Here is a 21,045-nt window from a genome sequence, read left to right as displayed (position 1 = left end):
GGCTTATTTCAGCAAAGTTCACTAGACAGAAATTCAGCATCCCTGAACTAAACCTCTGTCATCAGACATCCCCTTTGCTGTTGTTCAGTTGCTAAGTAGTGTTCAACTCTCTGTGACCCGTGGACAGCAGCATGCCAGATTCCTTTGTCCTCCACTATCTCCCAGAGTCTGCTCAAATTCATGTCCATTGAGTCAGTGATGTTATCTAAGCATCTCACCCTCTGTTGCCCCCTTCTCCTATTGCCTTCAATCTTTCCCAACATCAGGGTCTTTTCCAACAAGTCGTCCCTTCGCATCAGGTAGTCACTTGGCAAAGGATATCCCTTTGGAGGATTTCAAATTCTGCTTCAATAGCTTACCTGTAGCTTCAGGTGCATCCCTCAAGAAATCCACAAAGTAAGTGTCAGTTCCGCAATCCACCAAGAATTTTTTCTCTTCACCAAACTCCTCCTCCACCAAGCTGACTAAAGTCTTATCAAACCAGGTCACATCATCAGATGCCGTGAAACGATCAGCAATAACACGTTTACACTCATGCTTCCACAGCCTTAACAGTTCCTGTCAAAAGCATCATTTAAATGTGTTATTAATTCCTGTTATGTCAGAGTTGGAAATTCAAGTGGGCAGTATCATAGAGGACCATCCTTCCTGATTTAGAAGGTGACATTTTTAAAAGTTAAGGCTAACATTACTGGTTTCCTTTTAATGTGAGAACAGGTTTGGGAGCACCTTAGAAAAAAATCCTGGAATGATGGTTTTCATTTGGTATGTGATCACCAAAAAAGGACATTTTGGGGTGCCAAAATGATGTGGGGGACATTACTGGCATTTGTATGGAAATACAGTCTTAGGATAGAAAATTTGTCCATGAATATAACTGTCCTGTTAAAAAATAGATGAAATAAAAAGTTAAAATATACTGAGCTTCATTTCAAGTTGGTCTCATCTGTGTTCAGTCACTCAGTCGTGTCTGTGACTGTGACTTCATGGACTGTAGCCCACCAGGCTCCTCTGTCCAGGGACCTTCCCAAGCAAGAATACTGGAGTGGGTTGCCATTTCCTTCTCCAGATAGTAAATAAAAAGTATTCATTTTCAGCCCTTAAATTAAAACAAAACCATTCCTAGATAAAATACTAATTCACTCTGAATGACCAACAAACTAATATTCTACATAAGAGCTTTATGTTTGTGATCAAATTAGTCTGTTTGGATAAGACATGTACATTATGGCCAGAGCACAGTGTAAAAGTTGTGTATAAACAACGCTCGTGTATGCAACTGAGATAATTACAAAGATACGCTACTTAACACATTGTGGAGAAAATTTACAACAAAAATCTGGGTTACCTGTTGCCTCCTCTAGATACTCCAGGGCCCAAAGTTAACTGGAAGTTGAGAGAATTAATTGCTCAATATAGCTGTTCCGATAGCAAGAATAACTAAGTTTGTCTAAGCATCTTATCTGATATGAAAGACTGGTGCAAATTTCTTAACTTGGTAACATTTTTGCAAGAGAGAAGGTTTTTAAGTTATTATATTGTGAAAGTGTCAGTCGCTCAGTCGGGTCCAACTCTTTGCAACCCCATGGACTGTAGCCTGCCAGGTTCCTCTGTCCATGGTATTCACCAGGCAAGAACACTGGAGTGGGTTGCCATTTGCTTTGCCAGGGGATCTTCCCGACCCAGGATCGAACCGGTCTCTCACATTGTTAGGCGGATTCTTAACTGTCTGAACCACCAGGGAAGCCATTATATTACTAATGATCAAATGCTCTTTGGTTGCCAGGAAATAAAAGCTTAGTAAAATATATTTAATGACACGGTTAAGACAAAAGTTCATGACAAACCAATTGCTGGAACTGTTAATGCTGATTTAAAATCAGCACCAAAAAAATAGGTACTTAAAAAGTATTTGTTAGCCATCCGTATGTCTTCTTTGGAGAAATGTCTATTTAGTTCTTTGGCCCATTTTTTGATTGGGTCGTTTATTTTTCTGGAATTGAGCTGCATAAGTTGCTTGTATATTTTTGAGATTAGTTGTTTGTCAGTTGCTTCATTTGCTATTATTTTCTCCCATTCAGAAGGCTGTCTTTTCACCTTGCTTATATTTTCCTTTGTTGTGCAGAAGCTTTTAATTTTAATTAGATCCCATTTGTTTATTTTTGCTTTTATTTCCAGAATTCTGGGAGGTGGATCATAGAGGATCCTGCTGTGATTTATGTCGGAGAGTGTTTTGCCTATGTTCTCCTCTAGGAGTTTTATAGTTTCTGGTCTTACATTTAGATCTTTAATATTGGTGGCATAGTGGTAAAGAACTCGCCTGCCAATGCAGGAGACGCAAGAGACACGGGTTCGATCTCTGAATCGGGAAGATCCCCTGGAGCAGGAAAAGGCAATCTGCTCTAGTATTTTTGCCTGGGAAATCCCAGGAACCGAGGAGCCTGGTGAGCCACAGCGTGCGAGGTCTCAAAGAGTCAGACACGACTGAGTACAGCATAGCAGCATTCCACAACGCCGTTAATTTGTCAATAACTTAGAGGGAAAAAACTAAATTACATGTTCACTACTACTAAAATGACTCCCAATTCTCTGTAACAAGGAGAGTGAGTTTTCCCCACAATATCTTGTCTTAGAGTCAGCCAGTGTGGTTACCTACTTTGTGACAATGTGGGGTAAAACTGGGTTTTTCTTAGCATCCACACTTGATGTGCTTGTGACAGGCTGACTGATATTTCAACTGTCTCTCTGCATTTATGTGGAAAAGTCCCTAAAACCTATTTGCTTAACTTCCACCTCAGTACCATCAAAGTCTGAAAAAGAGGCTGGTGTTGTCTTAGCCTAAACACATAGGTCCTTCAGCAAAAAAAAAAAAAAAAGTACTGCATTTTTACATACTATATACTTTACAATTTTACATATTATATATATATTGATTTTTACATACTAGAATTTCCTTTTAGTCCAAAGAGAATTCTTACAGTGCTAGAAACTGTTAAATTTGAGTGTCTGTACAAATGCTCATTTTTCTATCAAATGAAATTCAAATGAAATTTCTACTCTTCTGCCTCTTTTCAGGTTTACCAATATTTGTAATTCTTTTAGTGCATCAAGTTGTATGGAAAAGAAAGGTCATGGATGACTAACCAAAGAAAAAATGGTTTCATCCCTCAATTTTGAAAGTTTATTTATAAAGATAATTACTAGATTCCATATATACGCATTAATATATGATACTTGTTTTTCTCTTATTTCACACTGGATAACAGGTTCTAGGTTCAACTCACTCAAATTCGTTCAGTCAGTTCAACTGATTCAAAATTGTTCCTTTTTATGGCTGAGTAATATTCCACTGTATACATGCACCACTATACATATATATATATATATATATATGGAATCTAGAAAAATGGTACTGATGAACCTATTTGCAGGCCAGGAATAGAATCACAGACACAGAAAATGGACTCGTGGGCACAGCAAGGGGAGGAGAGGTGAGGCAACTTGGGAGAGTAACGCTGAGTATCTGATGGCTAACGGGAAGCTGCTATATAACACAAGAAGCCCAGCCTGGGGCTATGTGGGTGGGTTGAGGGGGTGAGAGGAAGGCCCAGGAGGGAGGGGATTTATGTATATTTATCATTGATTCACTGATAATCAATGATAATCATTTACCATTTATCATTGATTTTGTTGTGAACTGACAGAATTCACACTGGCAGAAACCAAAACAACATTGTAAAGTAATTATCCTCCATTAATAATTTTTTTTAATTTTTTAAAAGATAGTTACTTTCTAAAGTTAAAGATCAGGTTTATAATGTGAAGTTTATAATGTGAAGACAGACATAATCATAATAAAATCAACAGGCGTTTTTGCCATTATTTAGCATAAGAAAATTATGATGAAAAACAAAATCAATTTTACCTTTTATTCTACTCATTAGAAAATAATAGTATACACTGTCTCCTTAAACATCAACCAAATTTAATTGGAATTTTTAAAGAAAAAATTTGGCATACTTTCCCTTTACATTAGTGAAAAGCCACAAAAGGAAAAAAAAAATCCATGCTAAAACATCTCAAAATATTTTCATGCCCATAAAAACTACATTACTAAGAATATTTAGAGTTTATAATAAATAACAAAGTTACTGGTTTTACTCTCTTACACATCACTTACGTCTGGTTCCTTGATAACCGCTGGAGTAGTGTTCAGCATTCCCTGCCAGATCCTAGAAAGATCTCGAAGGTTAAAAATGTAATGGAATTTTGCAGGGGTCGGAAGCATTTTAATCTTAGTCATTTGCCATAGCCGGCGTGTCAGGGGCACCAACTTCGTCACCCAATCTCTCACTTCTTCTGAGAAACCCCTCTCGGTACAGTAATATCCTACCCCAATCACACCTGAAAGAGGAAAAAAAGTCATAACATTTTGACTGACAGTTCAAATCAACTAAATTAAAATGAAAAACATAGTGTAGAATATAAATACAATGACACATTTTAATAACCACATATTAAAGAAATTTTGATTAATTAACTTGGGAGGTGGGTTAAACCTAAAAAGTAAATATAGATTCAAGTGAGTTAGCATTCAAATACTGAAAAGTTGATTAAGAAATGCTGCTGAAAACTCTAGCTGAACTAATTCAGTATTATTAAATGGGTAACAATGATGAATATGTAAAGTTGCCCAGGACAGATAAGAAAAAGAAAGGTTTCACAAATCTTCTAAGATTAGTCCATTCTTTTGTAGCCATTCCATGCATTATAAAATATTTTGATTTACTTTATAGGCAAAATTTTCCAGGCCAAAAGGGATAATTAAAAGTAATAATAGTCATTCATTCTGGTCCATTTTACTTCTCCCAAGTTTAGATAAGTCTGGAGTCATTGGTTTCAAACCTCTGCCCACTGCTGTGACTGAAGGCAGATATTGCCAACTCCACTACCCTAGGGCACTAAGAAGACTTTCTAGTCTGCCAAAAGTTAATTAGGGTAATCCTAATTAGTTTTTCCTCAGTCTCAATTTCAGCAATGGTAAATTAATACCTAACACGGATCATGCATAACGTTATACTTTTTCTCTGAAAAGAGTGATTCCATAATCAGTTTCTAAACTCATTTTCATTACTCAGTTAAATAAATATGGTTATAGACTGTACTAGTGTTTCTTGGATGATTTCTGAAATACTATACATGTAATCAATCAATAATTTATTACAACCCTATAAATTACTCTGAGGATCAGACTCTGGCTAATCCCCATCTTGAGAGATATTATTGATATTTCTTAGGCTAAAATCACAACATGGGTTGGTTAGGTATCAGCTACATAAACTGCTGGTGTGGAAGTATATCAATCCAGACCTGAAGTACATGTATCCATGAGGAAGGCATCTCATCATGTCTAAGACCACTTAATATTTAACCTCCTGGCTAGATAGGTAGGGGCTTCCCTGGTGGCTCAGTGGTAAAGTATCCTCCTGCCAATGCAGGAGACATGGGCTCAATCCCTGGTCTAGGGAGATCTCACACACCCTGAAGCAACTAAGCCCGTATGTCACAACTATTGAGTCTGTGCTCCAGAGCTCAGGAACCACAGCTACTGAAGCCCACTCACCCAGGAGCCCACACACCCTAGAGCCCGTCAACAAGAGAAGCCACCACAATGAGAAGCCTGCACACTGCAACAAAGCTAGCCCATGCTCTCCTCGACTAACGAGCCTGAGAAGCAGCGAAGAACCAGCACAGCCAAAAATAAATACATAAAATTATATTTTTAAAAAGAAATACATAGGTATAAAAGATCTACCTTGACATCCAACTCAATACATACATAAAAATGCTTTTACAAAATACACTCTTGAAAGTGATAAAGACAGCAGACTAAGGAACCAGCGAGTGCTCCCCTCTGTGTGGACCTCTGGGTGGGTATTTTCTCACTGCAACCCAAGCAGGGATTCTCCCCTCCCACGCCCCACTGACATTCATTTTACCAAAGATCTTGTCCACGGAAGCATCAGAGGGTAGCGTGCAGTTAAATATAGAGAACTGCCTCTTGAGTCGCTGCGGTATATCATTGCGTCCGCCCCCAGGATGGATCATAGCTGCTAAAAACTGGATGTCCACAATGCTGGTAAACTCCCCAGGCTTCTCTAGATTATAAAATCCATTCTGTTCCAGCAGCTGTCGTACTATCTCGTTAGTAACCTAAGGAGGACAACTTTCAGAATTAAAAGGTCATTCCTTTATATCCCAGGACCTAAATAACAGACTTTATTGGAATTCAGGAATTGCAAGTTGAAAAAAAAAATAGAAAACCATTTATTCATCAAAAAATAAATCAATGATGTACTAGGCAAATAAAGTGCCCAACAGGATTGATATACCTGGTCTCCCCATTCATTGATTATTGGCATATTCACATCATCAATGAAGACAGTCATCTTCTTTCCTGCTGGAGGGCCATATGTGGTGCCCATGCGTTTATCCACATAGCTCTCTATCGTCCTCTGTTAAACAAAAAGGTCAACAGAAACATCTGTGAAAATATCCCCTAAGACATGGTCGATTATTTTAAAATTCCAGAAATGTTTGAAATGATAGAAATTACTCATAAAAACCCCCAAATGTCCCTAATTCTGGAAAACAGAGAACGAGGTACCTAAATTGTCTTGCATAACATTTATAACCTTTGAAAATCTGGTTTCATTTAGAAGTAAATAAAGTGGTAATCAATGTAAATTTTTAGATGAGACTTCTTTTTTCATTTTTATTGGAGTATAGTTGCTTTACAATGTTGAATTGGTTTCTACTATACAGAAAAGTGAACTAGCTACCAGTTCAGTTCAGTTCAGTCTCTCAGTCATGTCCGACTCTTTGCGACCCCATGAATCGCATCACACCAGGCCTCCCTGTCCATCACCAACTCCTGGAGTTCACCCAAACTCATGTGCATCGAGTCGGTGATGCCATTCAGCCATCTCATCCTCTGTTGTCCCCTTCTCCTCCTGCCCCCAGTCCCTCCCAGCATCAGGGTCTTTTCCAATGAGTCAACTCTTCGCATGAGGTGGCCAAAGTATTGGAGTTTCAGCCTCAGCATCAGTCTTCCCAATGAACACCCAGGACTGGTCTCCTTTAGGATGGAATTAGCTATACAGATACATATATCCAGGCATCCCTGTGACTCAAAAGGTAAAGAATCTGCCTGCAATGCAAGAGACCCAGGTTTGATCCCTGGGTTGGCAAGATCCTCTGCAGGAGGACATGGCAACTCACTCAAGTATTGTTGCCTGGAGAATCCCTGTGGACAGAGGAGGCTGGTGGGCTACACTCCATAGGATCACACAGAGTCAGACATGACTAGCAACTCAGAAACACCTGCAAGCATCCAAATATTTGGATGAGGCAGCTAGGCAGTTGGTGCTAATCCCAGAGATGAGCACCTAGGAGTGGGTGCAGACTGTGTGATGAGAAAGAGACGTCTATGTTTGGATATGCTGATGTGATTTCTAGGTCATCTAAGTGGGGAAGTGCAGTTGGAGACACCAGTCCAAGGATACAGTTTTCAGTAACTATTTAACAGGCAGCAATTCCAAATTCAGGAAGAAATCTCAGCTTCTAGGTTCATAAACTATTGAATTTTTCTCCTTCTTTGTTTTTGCTTTTGTCAATTTAGCTTTCTAATGATATATATAGCTTACTAGTAATATCCTCCTTTTATATCTGTTTTATGTCTTATGCTTTTTGGCCCCAAGGCATCTGTGATCTTAAGCTCCCCAGCCAGGGATCAAACCCACACTCCCTGCATTGGAAGGCAAAGTCTTAACCACTAGACGAGCAGGGAAGTCCCTGTGTTTTATCTTTAACATGACTTAAATCGTGAATCAGTGGGAAAGAAATGAGATCTTTAAGACTGAGATTCTAGAGCATGAGAACCGTGAAGCCCTTTCTGTTTTCTCTGCAGTGCTGATTCAGCTTACTGAGCACATATATTTGAATAACTGATTGATTTCCAAACTACATTCCATGCAAATGGTAATACTGTAGTCAGTAGTCTGGGATTCTTCCCCAGTGTCTCCATTACCCCTTCCAACAGCCCTTCCATCAGTTTTAATGTTCCTTTCCACATTGCTAGGATATTTTTTTATAGAGCAGAGTGCAGTTCCCTCCTGTTCCATCTGAGCTTAGAATGTAGCAAAGAGAGGGTGTTGTCCTCCACTTTCTGAGGGGAGAGGAGTGATTTAATGACTGCATCTGCCCCAAAACAGATCATGTCAGGCTACAGACACCAGTTTGGAGGAGGAAATGGCAGCGCACTCCAGTATCCCTGCCTAGAGAATCCCATGGGTAGAGGAGACTGGAGGGCTACAGCCCATGGGGTCGCAAAGAGTCGGACACGAATGAAGTGACTGAGCATGCACAGACACCGGTGGGCAGGCTGCTGAATGAGGAGACCACGGTCTTCAGATCATGGCAGCCTGTGGAACTCAGAGCACAGATCTGAGAAGCCTCTTGGCAGTAGCCCTGCTTAGCTTTTTTTTTTTTTTTTTTTTCGGTTGCACTGGGTCTTCATGGTGAGCGGGCTCTTCGTTTCGAATGGCAGGCTCTTTCTAGTTGTGGAGCATGGACTCTAGAGCACGGGGTCAGTAGTTAGAGCCCGTGAGCTTAGTTGCCCCAGAGAATATGGGATCTTAGTTCCCTGACCAGGGATTGCACCCATGTCCCCTGCATTGGAAGGGGGATTCCTCATCACTGGACTCACCACCAGGGAAGTCCCCTCGTTTAGCCTTGGCTGTGATTATAAGGAGACTCTGAGCAGGGCTGGACCCTTTGTATAATGGGAGTTGGGATAGTGTCATCCACGTAGGCACCAAAAGACAGAACTAAATTTGTAGGAATAAACAGAAGCATCTCTGTAGAGAACAAACGTACAGATACCAATGTGGAAAGGGGAGATGGGATGAGTTGGGAGATTGGGATTGACATATATACACGACTATGTATAAAATGGGTAGCTAATGAGAACCTACTGTATAGCACAGAGAAGTCTACTCAGTGCTCTGTGGTGACCTAAATGGGAAGGAAATCCAATAAAGAAGGGATGTATGTGTGTTAGTCACTCAGTCATGTCCAGCTCTGTGAGCCCTGGACTGTAATCCACCAGGCTCCTCTGTCCATGAAATTCTCCTTGGACAAAGGAGCCTGACGGGCCACAGTGGGTGGGTTACCATGCCTTCCTCCAGGGGATCTTCCCAACCCAGGGATCGAACCAGAGTGTCTCACCTCTCCTGCATTGGCAGGTGGGTTCTTCACCACTAGCGCCACCTAGGAAGCCCCTCCAACGTGGTTAAGTTCTATTATAATTTAAATAGTGCTTTTTACTGTATCTCCTCCTCTCTGGACAATGATATGCTCTAAATTAGTTGTTTGTTTTTCTCATATGAATGAGTGAATGTCACAACCTTGTAAATTACCCACCCTGCCCCTAGTTAGGCCTGGAAACTTTTTTATAAGTTATATACAATGTCTATATTGTATGATTTACAATTTTGTCTAGACTCTGCTGTCTCAAAGAAATCAGTTAGTGAACATATTTGCAATATTGTGCCATTCACCTAATCCCTGGTCTCCTGGACCTACTGTCCCACTTCATCCATCCTTCTGGTGATATAAAAGCCCAGTCCAGTTAATAAAATCAAGTGGGTATATTCACTCACTTGACTATTGTCTGTCTCATCCACTAGAATAAAGGAGTGCAGGCATGTTGTTTATCTTATCCATCACTGCCTCCTGGGCATCTATAAAGATGTCTGGTATGATACATTTATCAGTAAATATTTGACACACAGATCAGTAAAGATTAGAAACTCGGGAGTCATCTTTAACTTTTTCCTCTCTCTCCTATCCCTCTCCTCCAACAATATCCACTCAACCAAAAACAAGTCCTGTCCATTCCGCTTCTCAGCCCCAGTTTGAATGCATCCTATAACCATCTCCTCTTGAGTCTCTCTGAATTCTGCCCTATCTTTGTCATCAGCAGCCAGAATGAACCTTCTAAGTGGTGATGCAATCCTGCTCAGTATCCCCATGATTCCTTATTAGTGGCTTACAAGGAACAACATGATGCTCCCTGCTCACTTCTCCAGACTCATTTCTAAACACTCCTTTTCAGTCTTTGTTCCTGCCCAGCACGGTCTTCATTCACTCATATTCAGTTAACAGCAACAAAAAAATATCCATAAAATAATGTTCCTCTCAGACTGATTTACAGTGCTCATTAAGAGATTCGTATTTACATCCCTAAAGTATCCATTTATGAGCAAAAAAAAAAAAAAAAACTCTCAGAATTAGTATTGTTGTTGTCTAGTCTCTAAGCTGTGTCTGATTTTTTGCAACCACATGAACTGTAGCCTGCCAGGCTCCTCTGTCCATGGTATTTCCCAGGCAAGAATACTGGAGTGGGTTGCAGTTTCCCTCTCTGGGGTAGCTTCCTGACCCAGAGATCAAACCTTAATCTTCTGCATTAGCAGGTGAATTCTTTAGCACTGAGTGACTAGGGAAACCCCAAGATTAGTATTCTGCTGAGTCACTTCAGTCGTGTCCGACTCTGTGTGACCCCATAGACAGCAGCCCATCAGGCTCCCTCATCCCTGGGATTCTCCAGGCAAGAACACTGGAGTGGGTTGCCATTTCCTTCTCTGAGATTAGTATTAGCCAAACACAATTTGTAAAGTATTGACTTAGATGGATGATCGCCCATAAAAATCACTTCTTTCAACCTGGCTTACTGGTAAAAAGTTGAAATCTCTAGCAAGGGCCTGGACTATGGGATGTATGCTGTTCTCTAAGAATAGACAACAACTTGACTCTGAAATAGCAGAATGATAGTCATGATGACATCACCTTAAGCCATCAGTGGCACCAAAACAAAGATTCTGACCTTGTAGTCTGTCCAGCTCACACACACATGGAAGGCTTGGGTGAACCCCAGTTGGACAGTGCCATTTTAGACATAAAAACCAGATGGACTTAGGCCTGGAGTTGAGGAAAGCCATTCTAAGCAACATGTGGGGTCTTCCCAGACCAGGGATTGAACTGGTGTCCCCCTGCATGATAGCTCAGCTGGTGAAGAATCCACTTGCAATGCGGGAGACCTGGGTTTGATCCCTGGGTTGGGAAGATCCCCTGGAGAAGGAAACGGCAACCCACTCCAGTATTCTGGCCAGGAAACTCCCATGGATCGTATAGTCCATAGGGTCACAAAGCGTCAGTACGACTGAGCAACTTTCACTTTCCCCTGCATAGCAAGGCACTCTCCTAACCACTGAACCACCAGGGAAGCCCTAGAATTCTCATTTTTAAAAACCAAAACTTATTACTATGTCAGCATTTATAAGATGGCTGTTGCATTCAATATTTTTTAAAGAAACAAATCTTTTCAGATATTCCCTCAAGAAATTTTCACTTTCTTCCTATTTTCTGTATTATCCACATTTTTAAAGATATGTGTGAATTGCTTGCAAAAATAATATTTGTTTGAGAAAAAAAAAAACTCTCTTCAAAGACTAACTGAATTCCTTAGCTAAAAATAGGGTGACCATGTAATTTTTGTTCAAACTTCATACATTGGTTAGTGACGCGGATGCTGTTCATTATTTATCTGAGACAACAGAAGTTAACTGGACGGTCCCTAGCAAAAAAGGACATAGAGTCTGTCCTCCTACTGATAAAACATGTGAAAGTGACACTATGGTGAAAACAAAGGAAGCTCGGATGAAAACAATCTGTCCAGCAACAGACACGTGTCCCTGATACGTGTGCCATGGTGGTAAGACAAGAGGGATGAACAATATCTATTTTCTCATCTACAATTTCAATTTGGTTTGGAACCAAGTAAATGGGAGACAAATGCTCTCAGCGCCATCACCCCTTGTTTAGCATGAATGGCTGAAAATTATCATGAGCAAGTTAATTACAGCAGTTGGGCTAATTGAAAGCTTTCTAAAACTAATGAGTCTAGCTTACTAGGAAGCCCTGATGCTCAGCAGTCAAAACAGGCACTAAACAGAGCAGATGATCCCATGATGCCTCTGAACAGAAAAATAAACAGTAAAGCGCTGAGACCTTCTTCTTACTGAAGGATAGGAAGGATCTGGGTTAAAGGTTATTAGCTGTAAATCCAGCAATTGAACTCCCAGAGAATAGATGCTAATACTTTGAAAATCTGCTTTATCATTCTTCTGATTATTGTACTTCAGTATGGTACTGCTTCTAGAAATTTATTACATGGTTTATGAATTTTATATTAATAAACAGGATGTTTTCTAGATTATGGGTGCCTTGTTTCCAGGAAATGAATAAGTATTTCATGTTATAGAGATATAAAACACAGGTCTTTACCACCTGCTGCTGCTAAGTCACTTCAGTCGTGTCCGACTCTATGCGACCCCACAGACGGCAACCCACCTGGCTCTCCCGTCCCTGGGATTCTCCAGGCAAGAACACTGGAGTGGGTTGCCATTTCCCTCTCCAATCTTTACCACCTGAGAGGGGTAAATATTACCAAGAAAGATACCAGCTCAGTCATGTCTGACTCAGTGTGACCCCATGGACTTTGTAGCCCACCAGACTCCTCTGTGTCCCGGAGAAGGCAATGGCACCCCACTCCAGTACTCTTTCCTGGAAAATCCCATGGGCGGAGGAGCCTGGTAGGCTGCAGTCCATGGGGTCACGAAGAGTCAGACATGACTGAGCGACTTCACTTTCACTTTTCACTTTCATGTATTGAAGAAGGAAATGGCAACCCACTCCAGTATTCTTGCCTGGAGAATCCCAGGGACGGGAGAGCCTGGTGGGCTGCTGCTTATGCTGTTGCACAGAGTCGAACATGACTGAAGTCACTTAGCAGCAGCAGCAGCAGACTCCTCTGTCCATGCGATTTCCCAGGTAAGAATACTGGAGTAGGTTGCCATTTCCATCTGCAGGGGATATTTCCGACCCAGGGATTGAACCTGTGTCTCTTGAGTCTCCCACATGGGTAGGTGGACTCTTTAACACTAGTGCCACCTGGGAAGCCCCAATACCTCCAAGAGTTATGGTAAAAATATGTGCCAACCCTTTACCATATTCTAAGGAATGTGGCTAGCCTTTGTCCTGGTCCCTAGGTGGGAGTCTAAATTCTTGGAATTTCCTGAATAAAAAGGATGTCTTTGTTACCAATGGTGGGTCTTTCAGACCACTTATGCCAGAAAGACTAACCATATGATTAGAGTGTTAGGGCTTTAAACCATGTCATATCAGCTGATCTCCCAGGGGGAAGGGGCTTGGAGATTGACTTCAATCATGCAGCCAATTGATCACACTTCTGTAATAAAACTTTAATAAAAACTCTGCTCTGTTCACCAAGGCTCACGTGAGCACCCTGATTGGTGAGGTACATAGATGTGCCTGGAGAGTAAATACATCCTGTGACAAAGAAGTTTCACATTCGAGACCCTCCCAAACCTTTCCCTATGCATCTCTTCTTTGTTGGATCCCAATTCATATCTTTTATAATAAAACCACAATCATAGGCATAACATTTTCCTGAATTCTGTGAGTCATTCTACTGAATTATCAAAACTAAGGGGTCACAGGAACTCTTCAATCTGAATAATAGAGATACTGGAAGACATAAGTAGAGGATTTACAATGGCTGTGAAACTGCAGGTGAAGTTCAGTGGGTACATCAGAACAGTCGTGAGATTTAAGCCTCCAAAGCTCATCACAAACCTGGGCTCAGTTAGCAGCACCCAAGAGCCAGTACCTGAAACATCAGTGGGGTGGTAGCAGAAGAAAAGTTTAGACTCTTGATCACATGGCTTTCAGGATCATATTTCGACATAAATCCTTTGATTATGACTGTCTTGGCTGTTCCTTGTTCACCAATTAACAGCACAGCCTACCGCAGAAGTTGAGAAAGAAATAAAAGAAACACACTAAGATGATTGTCATGGGCTCAACTGAGGATATGAGGTCGCCCTAACTCCCAGTACCTCAGAAGGTGACTGTGTCTGGAGATAGAGTCTTGAAAAAGATGATTACGCTAAAATGAGACTATTAAGGTGGGCTCTTGTTCAGTCTAACGGGTACCCTTAGAAGAAGACATTGTGATACACAGAGAAGCAACAGGCATGCACACACACAGACGTGGGAGGACACAGTGAGAAGACAGCCATCTGGAAGCCAAGGAAAGAGAGGTCCCAGAAAAACTAAACCAGCCAGCACCTTCATCCTGAACTTCAGGCCTCCAGAACCGTACAGAAAGAAATGTGCGCTGATTAGACCGCAAGGCTGTGGCATTTTGTTACGGCAGCCCCGGCAAAATAGTACAATAACTAAAACAGGATTTCTCTTTGGAGAAACAAGTCAAAACTCACATTCTCTCTCTCTCTCTCTCTCTCTCTCTATATATATATATATATATATATATATATATATATATGTATATGTATATGTATATATATGTATATATATATATATGAGAAAAAATTAATCATGAAAGAAAGCTATTCAACTCTAATATTGTTGCATGCATGCTCAGTCATCTTCGACTCTTTGCAACTCCATGGACTGTGGCCCACCGGGCTCCTCTGTCCATGGAACTGTCCAGGCAGGAATACTGGAGTAGGTTGCCATTTCCTTCTCCGAGGGATCTTCCAACCCAGGGATCCAACCCAAGTCTTTTGCATCTCCTGCATTGGCAGGTGAATTCCTTACCGCTGAGTCACCTGGAAAGTCCTAATATTGTTACTGAGGAATAATAAAAGAAGTAGTATACTAATTTGGGTAATATTTTTATTTATTGTAAACAGCAATATAAAGCATTCTAAAATGAATGCAAGATGCTCCATGTTTTCAAGTGACATTTCTAAATGTGCCATTTTAAATAAAACAGAAAGTGCCATACCTTGCCCTGTTTAGCAATGGTTTTAATTAAGAAGTCGGTTCTCACGTTGTCAACATTTGGCACCAGGATGGAGCCATATTCTGGGGTGGTGTTAGATGGATAGACATATTCCTCAGTACACGTGTTCCAGTGCATCCATTTGCCTGAGGTGAACAGAGAACAATTACATCTTCATATTTCTATTAATAATTTAATTTCTAATTATAAAGAGCAGACATTTTTGACATCTCATGAAGTCATCTTCCGAAAGCTCCTCAAAAAATAAAAATCATTAAATTCAGACATCTAAGTATTTAAGTATGTGTTCACTAAGTCAAAATTCCCAAAGGAGCTATTCAAAGGTGGTAATAGTAAGAGTTATCTTGCAATTCCCTTTTTAAATATGTTCTTGTTGCTCAGTCAGTAAGTCATGTCTGACCCTTCAACCCCATGGACTGCAGCATGCCAGGCTTCCCTGTCCATCACCATCTCCCCGAGCTTGCCCAAACTCATCCTCTGTCGTCCCCTTCTCCTCCTGCCTTCAATCTTTCCCAACATCGGGGTCTTTTCCAATGAGTCAGCTCTTCGCATCAGGTGGCCAAAGTATTGGAGCTTCAGCATCAGTTCTTCCAATGAATATTCATGACTGATTTCCTTTAGGATTGACTGGTTTGACATCCCTCTTTGCTATCCAACAGATGCTCAAGAGGTTTTTAATAACATAAAGTGTGTGTAAATATCAGGACAGTGATAGCAATATGTACCTAAAATCATTTTTCATTACATACTTTTCTAATTGTAAAACCAAAAATGAAACATTCTAGGATGCCATATACAAATATTGCATATAAATGTAGTACATATATGTGTATATAAGTACTTTATAAATATGTAGGCACATAAATAAACAACATATATTTATGAATATTCACACCTATTTGGTAAAAATATACTTCACACTTTGTAATTTTTATAAAAGTTGCTGATTATATCAAATGAATAGCTGAAATGCATCTGATTTGGGGATTTTTTAAATTTGTTTTTAACTCATTAAAAGTTCAGCACACAATATATTTAGAAACAAAAAAAAAATGTGCATTTGGAACCTAACTGAAATAAATATATGAAAAAGAAATCATGGGCTCTCTTTCAAACACACACGAACATTTCCATTTCAATTTTACAGTAGTTTTGATTACCATTTGGAAATATAGACCAATAAATAGATAGGTAAGTAGAGAGCTGGAGAAGGCAATGGCACCCCACTCCAGTACTCTTGCCTGGAAAATCCCATGGACGGAGGAGCCTGGTGGGCTGCAGTCCACGGGGTCACTAAGAGTCGGACGCGACTGAACGACTTCACTTTCACTTTTCCTTTCATGCATTGGAGAAGGAAATGGCAACCCACTCCAGTGTTCTTGCCTGGAGAATCCCAGGGACAGGGGAGCCTGGTGGGCTGCTGCCTATGGGGTCGCACAGAGTCGGACACGACTGAAGCGACATAGCAGCAGCAGCAGCAGGCGGAGAGCTAGAAGGTAAATATTAGACATTTGAAAAAAAAAAAAAAAGGTCCCACATGTGATGGATGGATAGAAGCCCAGGACTCACCATCGGACCCAACGTAGTAGTCAAACATGGAGTCGTCAGGCCCCGCGAGGGGTGGCAGGTCCAGGGCCAGCATCTCCCGAGAGCGCAGCCACTGCTCCACGAGGCGCCGGCCATCTGGTTCCAGCACCGCCCCTACGCTCCACATCAGCGAGAAGACATACAGTCTTCCCAGGTGCTCCGCCGTGACCTCCCCGCCTTGCTCCTGTGCACGCAAGAAACTTTCCTTTTAATTACTTCATTCTCAAACCAAGACTTGGCTTTGATATCTTAATGAAAATCTAAGTAAAGATCTAAAAGGGATAACAGCTTTCTCCCAGCCCTCCCCACCCCCCCCCAAAAAAAAAACGAGGAAAAGATAAATAAAACTGGAGGGAAAAAAAACAAAACTGGAGAACAAATTCAGAACTGATGTCTCAGAATATCAAGCAAGTTTCTGAAATAAATTTAGAATCCTTTTAGATGACTGTGAACCTGCCACCAAGTGATCAATACAAACCGTGGCTTGCTTTGTTTAAAAAAAAATAGAAATGAACACACACACACACAAAGCATTAATATGTGAAGTGCATGATTGAAACTTTCCCCTCCCCCTATGGTTCTAAGAATGAATTTCAAGTCTTGCACTCTGCAAAGTGTGGCTCAGCTAACAAGGGAGAAATTTCTAGAAAATTGAGGGATTTACCTTGGGAGGGATGAGGCCCTGGAGCATGTTGATGCTTTGCAGGACCACAAAGGCCTCCAGCATCTCCATCTGATGCTCTAAGTTCTGAATACTGAAGCGATACAGTTCTGGAAACGACTTGGTGTACAGCTGACGAAGAATTTCAGCTTCTTGAGGTGAACGTTTTTTAAGAAAACCCTGTTAATGTTCAGATGAATGCATTCATTAAATTTATTGGCACACCAGAAAAATGATCCAGTTGAGGTGCAAAAGTTTTTTAATATCAATTAACAATAGTAATACCTAATGATTATATTGTACTTGTACCAGGCCTTGATATAAATTCTTTCATGTGTGACCTCATTTAATGTAAAAAAAAATTCTATGAGATAGGAATGGTTATTATCCTTCTACAGATGAGGAAACTAAGGCCCAAGGAGTTTAAGTAACGTGCCCAGGATCCCATAGCTTGGAGGTGTCAAGGCTATCCCCAACCCAGGGATCAAACCCGCTGCATTGCAGGTGGATTCTTTACCAATGAGCCACCTGGGACGTCCAAGTCATTTAGAAAAAAATGGTCCCAAAGTCTGATTCTAGCATCTGTAAGTTCAGCTACACTACACCTAAGCTCAGGTCTTGAAGTCAAGATAAAGGGAAAAGTCTTAGGCTCTTGGTTAAAATATGCTCAGAGAAAATGAGGAGACATATACATGGAAATAATTTAGGAAAAAAAAGAAGAATAAAAGATAAAGGAAATGCATTCTCAGATTATTCAAAATGGGAGACAGATATATCACAGTTTTACTTCTTCTAATCTAATTAATAACCACTATAGAAAAAATATCAAAGAATACTTAGGAAAATGGAGAATTTGGTCATTTGGGAAAAGCAGTATTAGGAAATTGCATGTGATTCATAACAAAATATCATTTAACACACAACAAGATTTTCTTCAGATGAGGAGATTTCCCTTGGCATCAAGAAATCAGGTCACTCTTAGAGACTCCGAACAGAAGCAATAAAACGGCGATTCTCGGTTATCCATAATTTCATGAAGTCAACATGATTGCACAATGACAAAAACCAAACATAGCACTTCAAGTTGATGGAGGCAGAAAATATCATACGCAGGGCCGAGTAATCAGCGTGACTCACAGAGGTTCATGGAGTCTCACGATCACAACTTCTCCACTGTCAGCCCTCCAGTGACCCTCTCAGAGCTGCCCTGGCCTCTTCTAAACATTTCCAGTCAGAGAGTTATGAGTCCTGCTTCTTGCTATCCATTTGTAAGCAAATTAGCATTAATATAGAGGTCTTATTCACCTTCAACATGGACAGAATATAATAGAAACTCATTTCATAAATAGCAAACTGTAAATAGTCATTAGCTAATAGTGTAAAAATATTTTCTAAAAGCCTTTGTAAATCTGAAGTATTTGGGAGAAAATCACAAATTCATTTTTACTTGGAGTTTGCTGTATCCCTGGTCACCAAGCCTGAATCCACTGTGGTACTTTTTTTGTTTGTTTGTTTGTTTTCTTATTTTTATTTTTATTTTTTTTATTATTTTTTTAAATTTTTATTTTTACTTTATTTTACTTTACAATACTGTATTGGTTTTGCCAACTGTGGTATTTTTTAAAAAACATTTAGAACAACTCTCTCCCCAAAGATTCTAATTTGATAGACTGAGGTGTGACACAGTTATCTGTATTTTAAAGAAATGCCATTGGTGATTATTCTTGCAAAGCCAGAGTTGAGAATTCTTGTTCTAAATTTTCCTTGAAGGATGGATAATTTAATTGTGAAATCTGAAATTTTCACATATCCAACAGTGACATATCCAACTGTACATCAGAATCACTTTTCTTTATAATTCCCTAATTTAAAATATGTATTTATAAGTTTTTAATCAAAATTATCTCCAAAAAACTTATTCAAATGAAAATAATAATTTGACCGACAGTGTCAAAAAAGATTGTACTGATGGCTCATCTAATAATCATTCTGCCTTATGTTATGGCATTTATTTAGTAAAATATATAAGTATGCAAGGCATTCAATTATAATCTTACCATAATCAATATACCCTAACATATACTGGTAGTAATAAAATAATACACCTTATCAAGAATTAAACAGAGATTATCTGAAATATTATTTCCAGGTGCAAACTTAAAACTACATTATTACTATTGAGTCTCATAAAAATTCTTTATATGCAATTTTAATAAATTGTCTCCTTCAAGTTAATATTCTAAGACGGTTGTTTAAATTTTCCTTATTCATTTACAGTGTTCTTGCCTGGAGAATCCCAGGGACGGGGGAGCCTGGTGAGCTGCCGTCTATGGGGTCGCAGAGTCGGACACGATTGAAGTGACTTAGCAGCAGCAGCAGCAGGATTATTGATTCACCTAGGCCTTGCAATGATTCCTCAACCCGAGCTGAAGAACCCTGAGCACTGAGGAAATCTTTAAGGGACAACCAGGGCTGATGGTCACAAGAGCATTAAAGGGTCTCTCATAAACATCAGCATTAAAATGCAATTACACCAGAAGTCTGCAGGAAAATCAGTGCACACTCTAAAGGAATGCTCAAGGACCTATTTCCCTCTTTAATTATACCAAAAAAGATTCCAATCATACCTCAAGAATAGGGCTCCAATCAAGGACAGAAGAACTCATGAAAACCATCCCATTTCTTGAGACAGTAGCAGGCGAAGCGTTGTCAATATTATGAGGTTCAAAAACAATCTTGCAGTTTGGAGCCATGGGAATCCGATCGCCATTGGCAAGGGTTAGTGTTTTATTATCATCCAAAACGGAATTCAGATTTTCAATCCAGATGGCATCTACTGGACCATCAAGAACTATCCAGATATGCTCCCCTAAAACATCCCACCAAGGGTAGTGGGGAAGAGCATACAGACACATATATGCATATGTACATAACTATGCTTGAAGAAATATAACAATGTAATTTTCATTAATTTTTAAATAAAGCTTTGACCTAAACGATTATCTTATTTCTTTGCATAGGGGTTTCCCAGTTCTTTATGTAGCAGTTGTTTAAAGCACACAATCAAAACAAAAAGTCATTTGTTCCCTGAAAAGATATTCATTGAGCAACCTTCCCTGTATCAGCATTGATCCTGGGATAGGGTGATAAAAAAGACAACATCCTGCCCATCACAGAGGTTGCTTTCTAAGAGGTAGAGATGACAAAGCAATATGCAAAGAAATATGTAAAAAAAAATTCAGCAGGATAAGAGGGTGGGGTGTTTCAGATAAGGTGGTCCATGAAATATTTCTGGAGCAGAATGACGTGATGAAGAGCTGTAGGACTAGGATTTTTCAGGCAGTGGCAATAGTAGTTGCAAAGGTCCTGAAGTGGGTACAAGCTAAGGGGATCATGCTCCAGGAACAGCAGGAAGTCAAACCTGTTTAGAAAGAAGATGAGAAGGCAGAAAGGGATGTGAGTGACATCAGAAAGACAGGCAGAGCTCCAAGAATCCATTCTGGTTTGCACAGGCTGAGTTTGAGATGTTCAACAAGACAGCCCATAGAGCAGTTGAGTTGGGAATTCAAAGACTAGAGATTAAAATGTAGAGATCAGCTTAGAGATGGCATTGAGAGCCACGGACTGGGTAAGTTTTGTCCAGATCATAAGTGTACAGATAAGAAGTCTGAGAACAGAGGCACTTGAGCATTCAGACTTCTGGGTCTGAACCAGGGTCTCCTCTGCTGGTTCCTCCCTCTGGCTGACCTCTCAGTGAAGCAGAAGTAGAAGAAGGTGCCCATGATGTCAAGTGGTGGAAGAGTCTGAAGGAGTGATCAGCTGTGCC

General features: G+C 40.2%; 1 protein-coding gene across 3 annotated transcripts in view; it reads right to left on the bottom strand.

The window, feature by feature from the left end:
• Nucleotides 1-21,045, bottom strand: part of DNAH5 (dynein axonemal heavy chain 5) — a 313,711-nt gene that overhangs the window by 116,878 nt on the left and 175,788 nt on the right. For all 3 annotated transcript variants that reach the window (XM_060400272.1, XM_012097159.4, XM_060400271.1), the window contains exons 43-51: nucleotides 19,847-20,088; nucleotides 17,223-17,399; nucleotides 16,541-16,742; nucleotides 14,954-15,096; nucleotides 13,811-13,945; nucleotides 6,393-6,515; nucleotides 6,000-6,213; nucleotides 4,181-4,404; nucleotides 360-558 (exon numbers count right to left, since the gene is read on the bottom strand). In XM_060400272.1, coding sequence (XP_060256255.1) covers nucleotides 360-558; nucleotides 4,181-4,404; nucleotides 6,000-6,213; nucleotides 6,393-6,515; nucleotides 13,811-13,945; nucleotides 14,954-15,096; nucleotides 16,541-16,742; nucleotides 17,223-17,399; nucleotides 19,847-20,088 — 1,659 coding nt within the window. The remainder of the gene's footprint in view (nucleotides 1-359; nucleotides 559-4,180; nucleotides 4,405-5,999; nucleotides 6,214-6,392; nucleotides 6,516-13,810; nucleotides 13,946-14,953; nucleotides 15,097-16,540; nucleotides 16,743-17,222; nucleotides 17,400-19,846; nucleotides 20,089-21,045) is intronic.

Source organism: Ovis aries, chromosome 16, assembly GCF_016772045.2.
Source record: "Ovis aries strain OAR_USU_Benz2616 breed Rambouillet chromosome 16, ARS-UI_Ramb_v3.0, whole genome shotgun sequence".
Classification (NCBI taxonomy): Eukaryota; Metazoa; Chordata; class Mammalia; order Artiodactyla; family Bovidae; genus Ovis; species Ovis aries.
The sequence above is the reverse complement of the archived record's forward strand: the minus strand, read 5'-3'. Positions and strand labels throughout refer to the sequence as shown.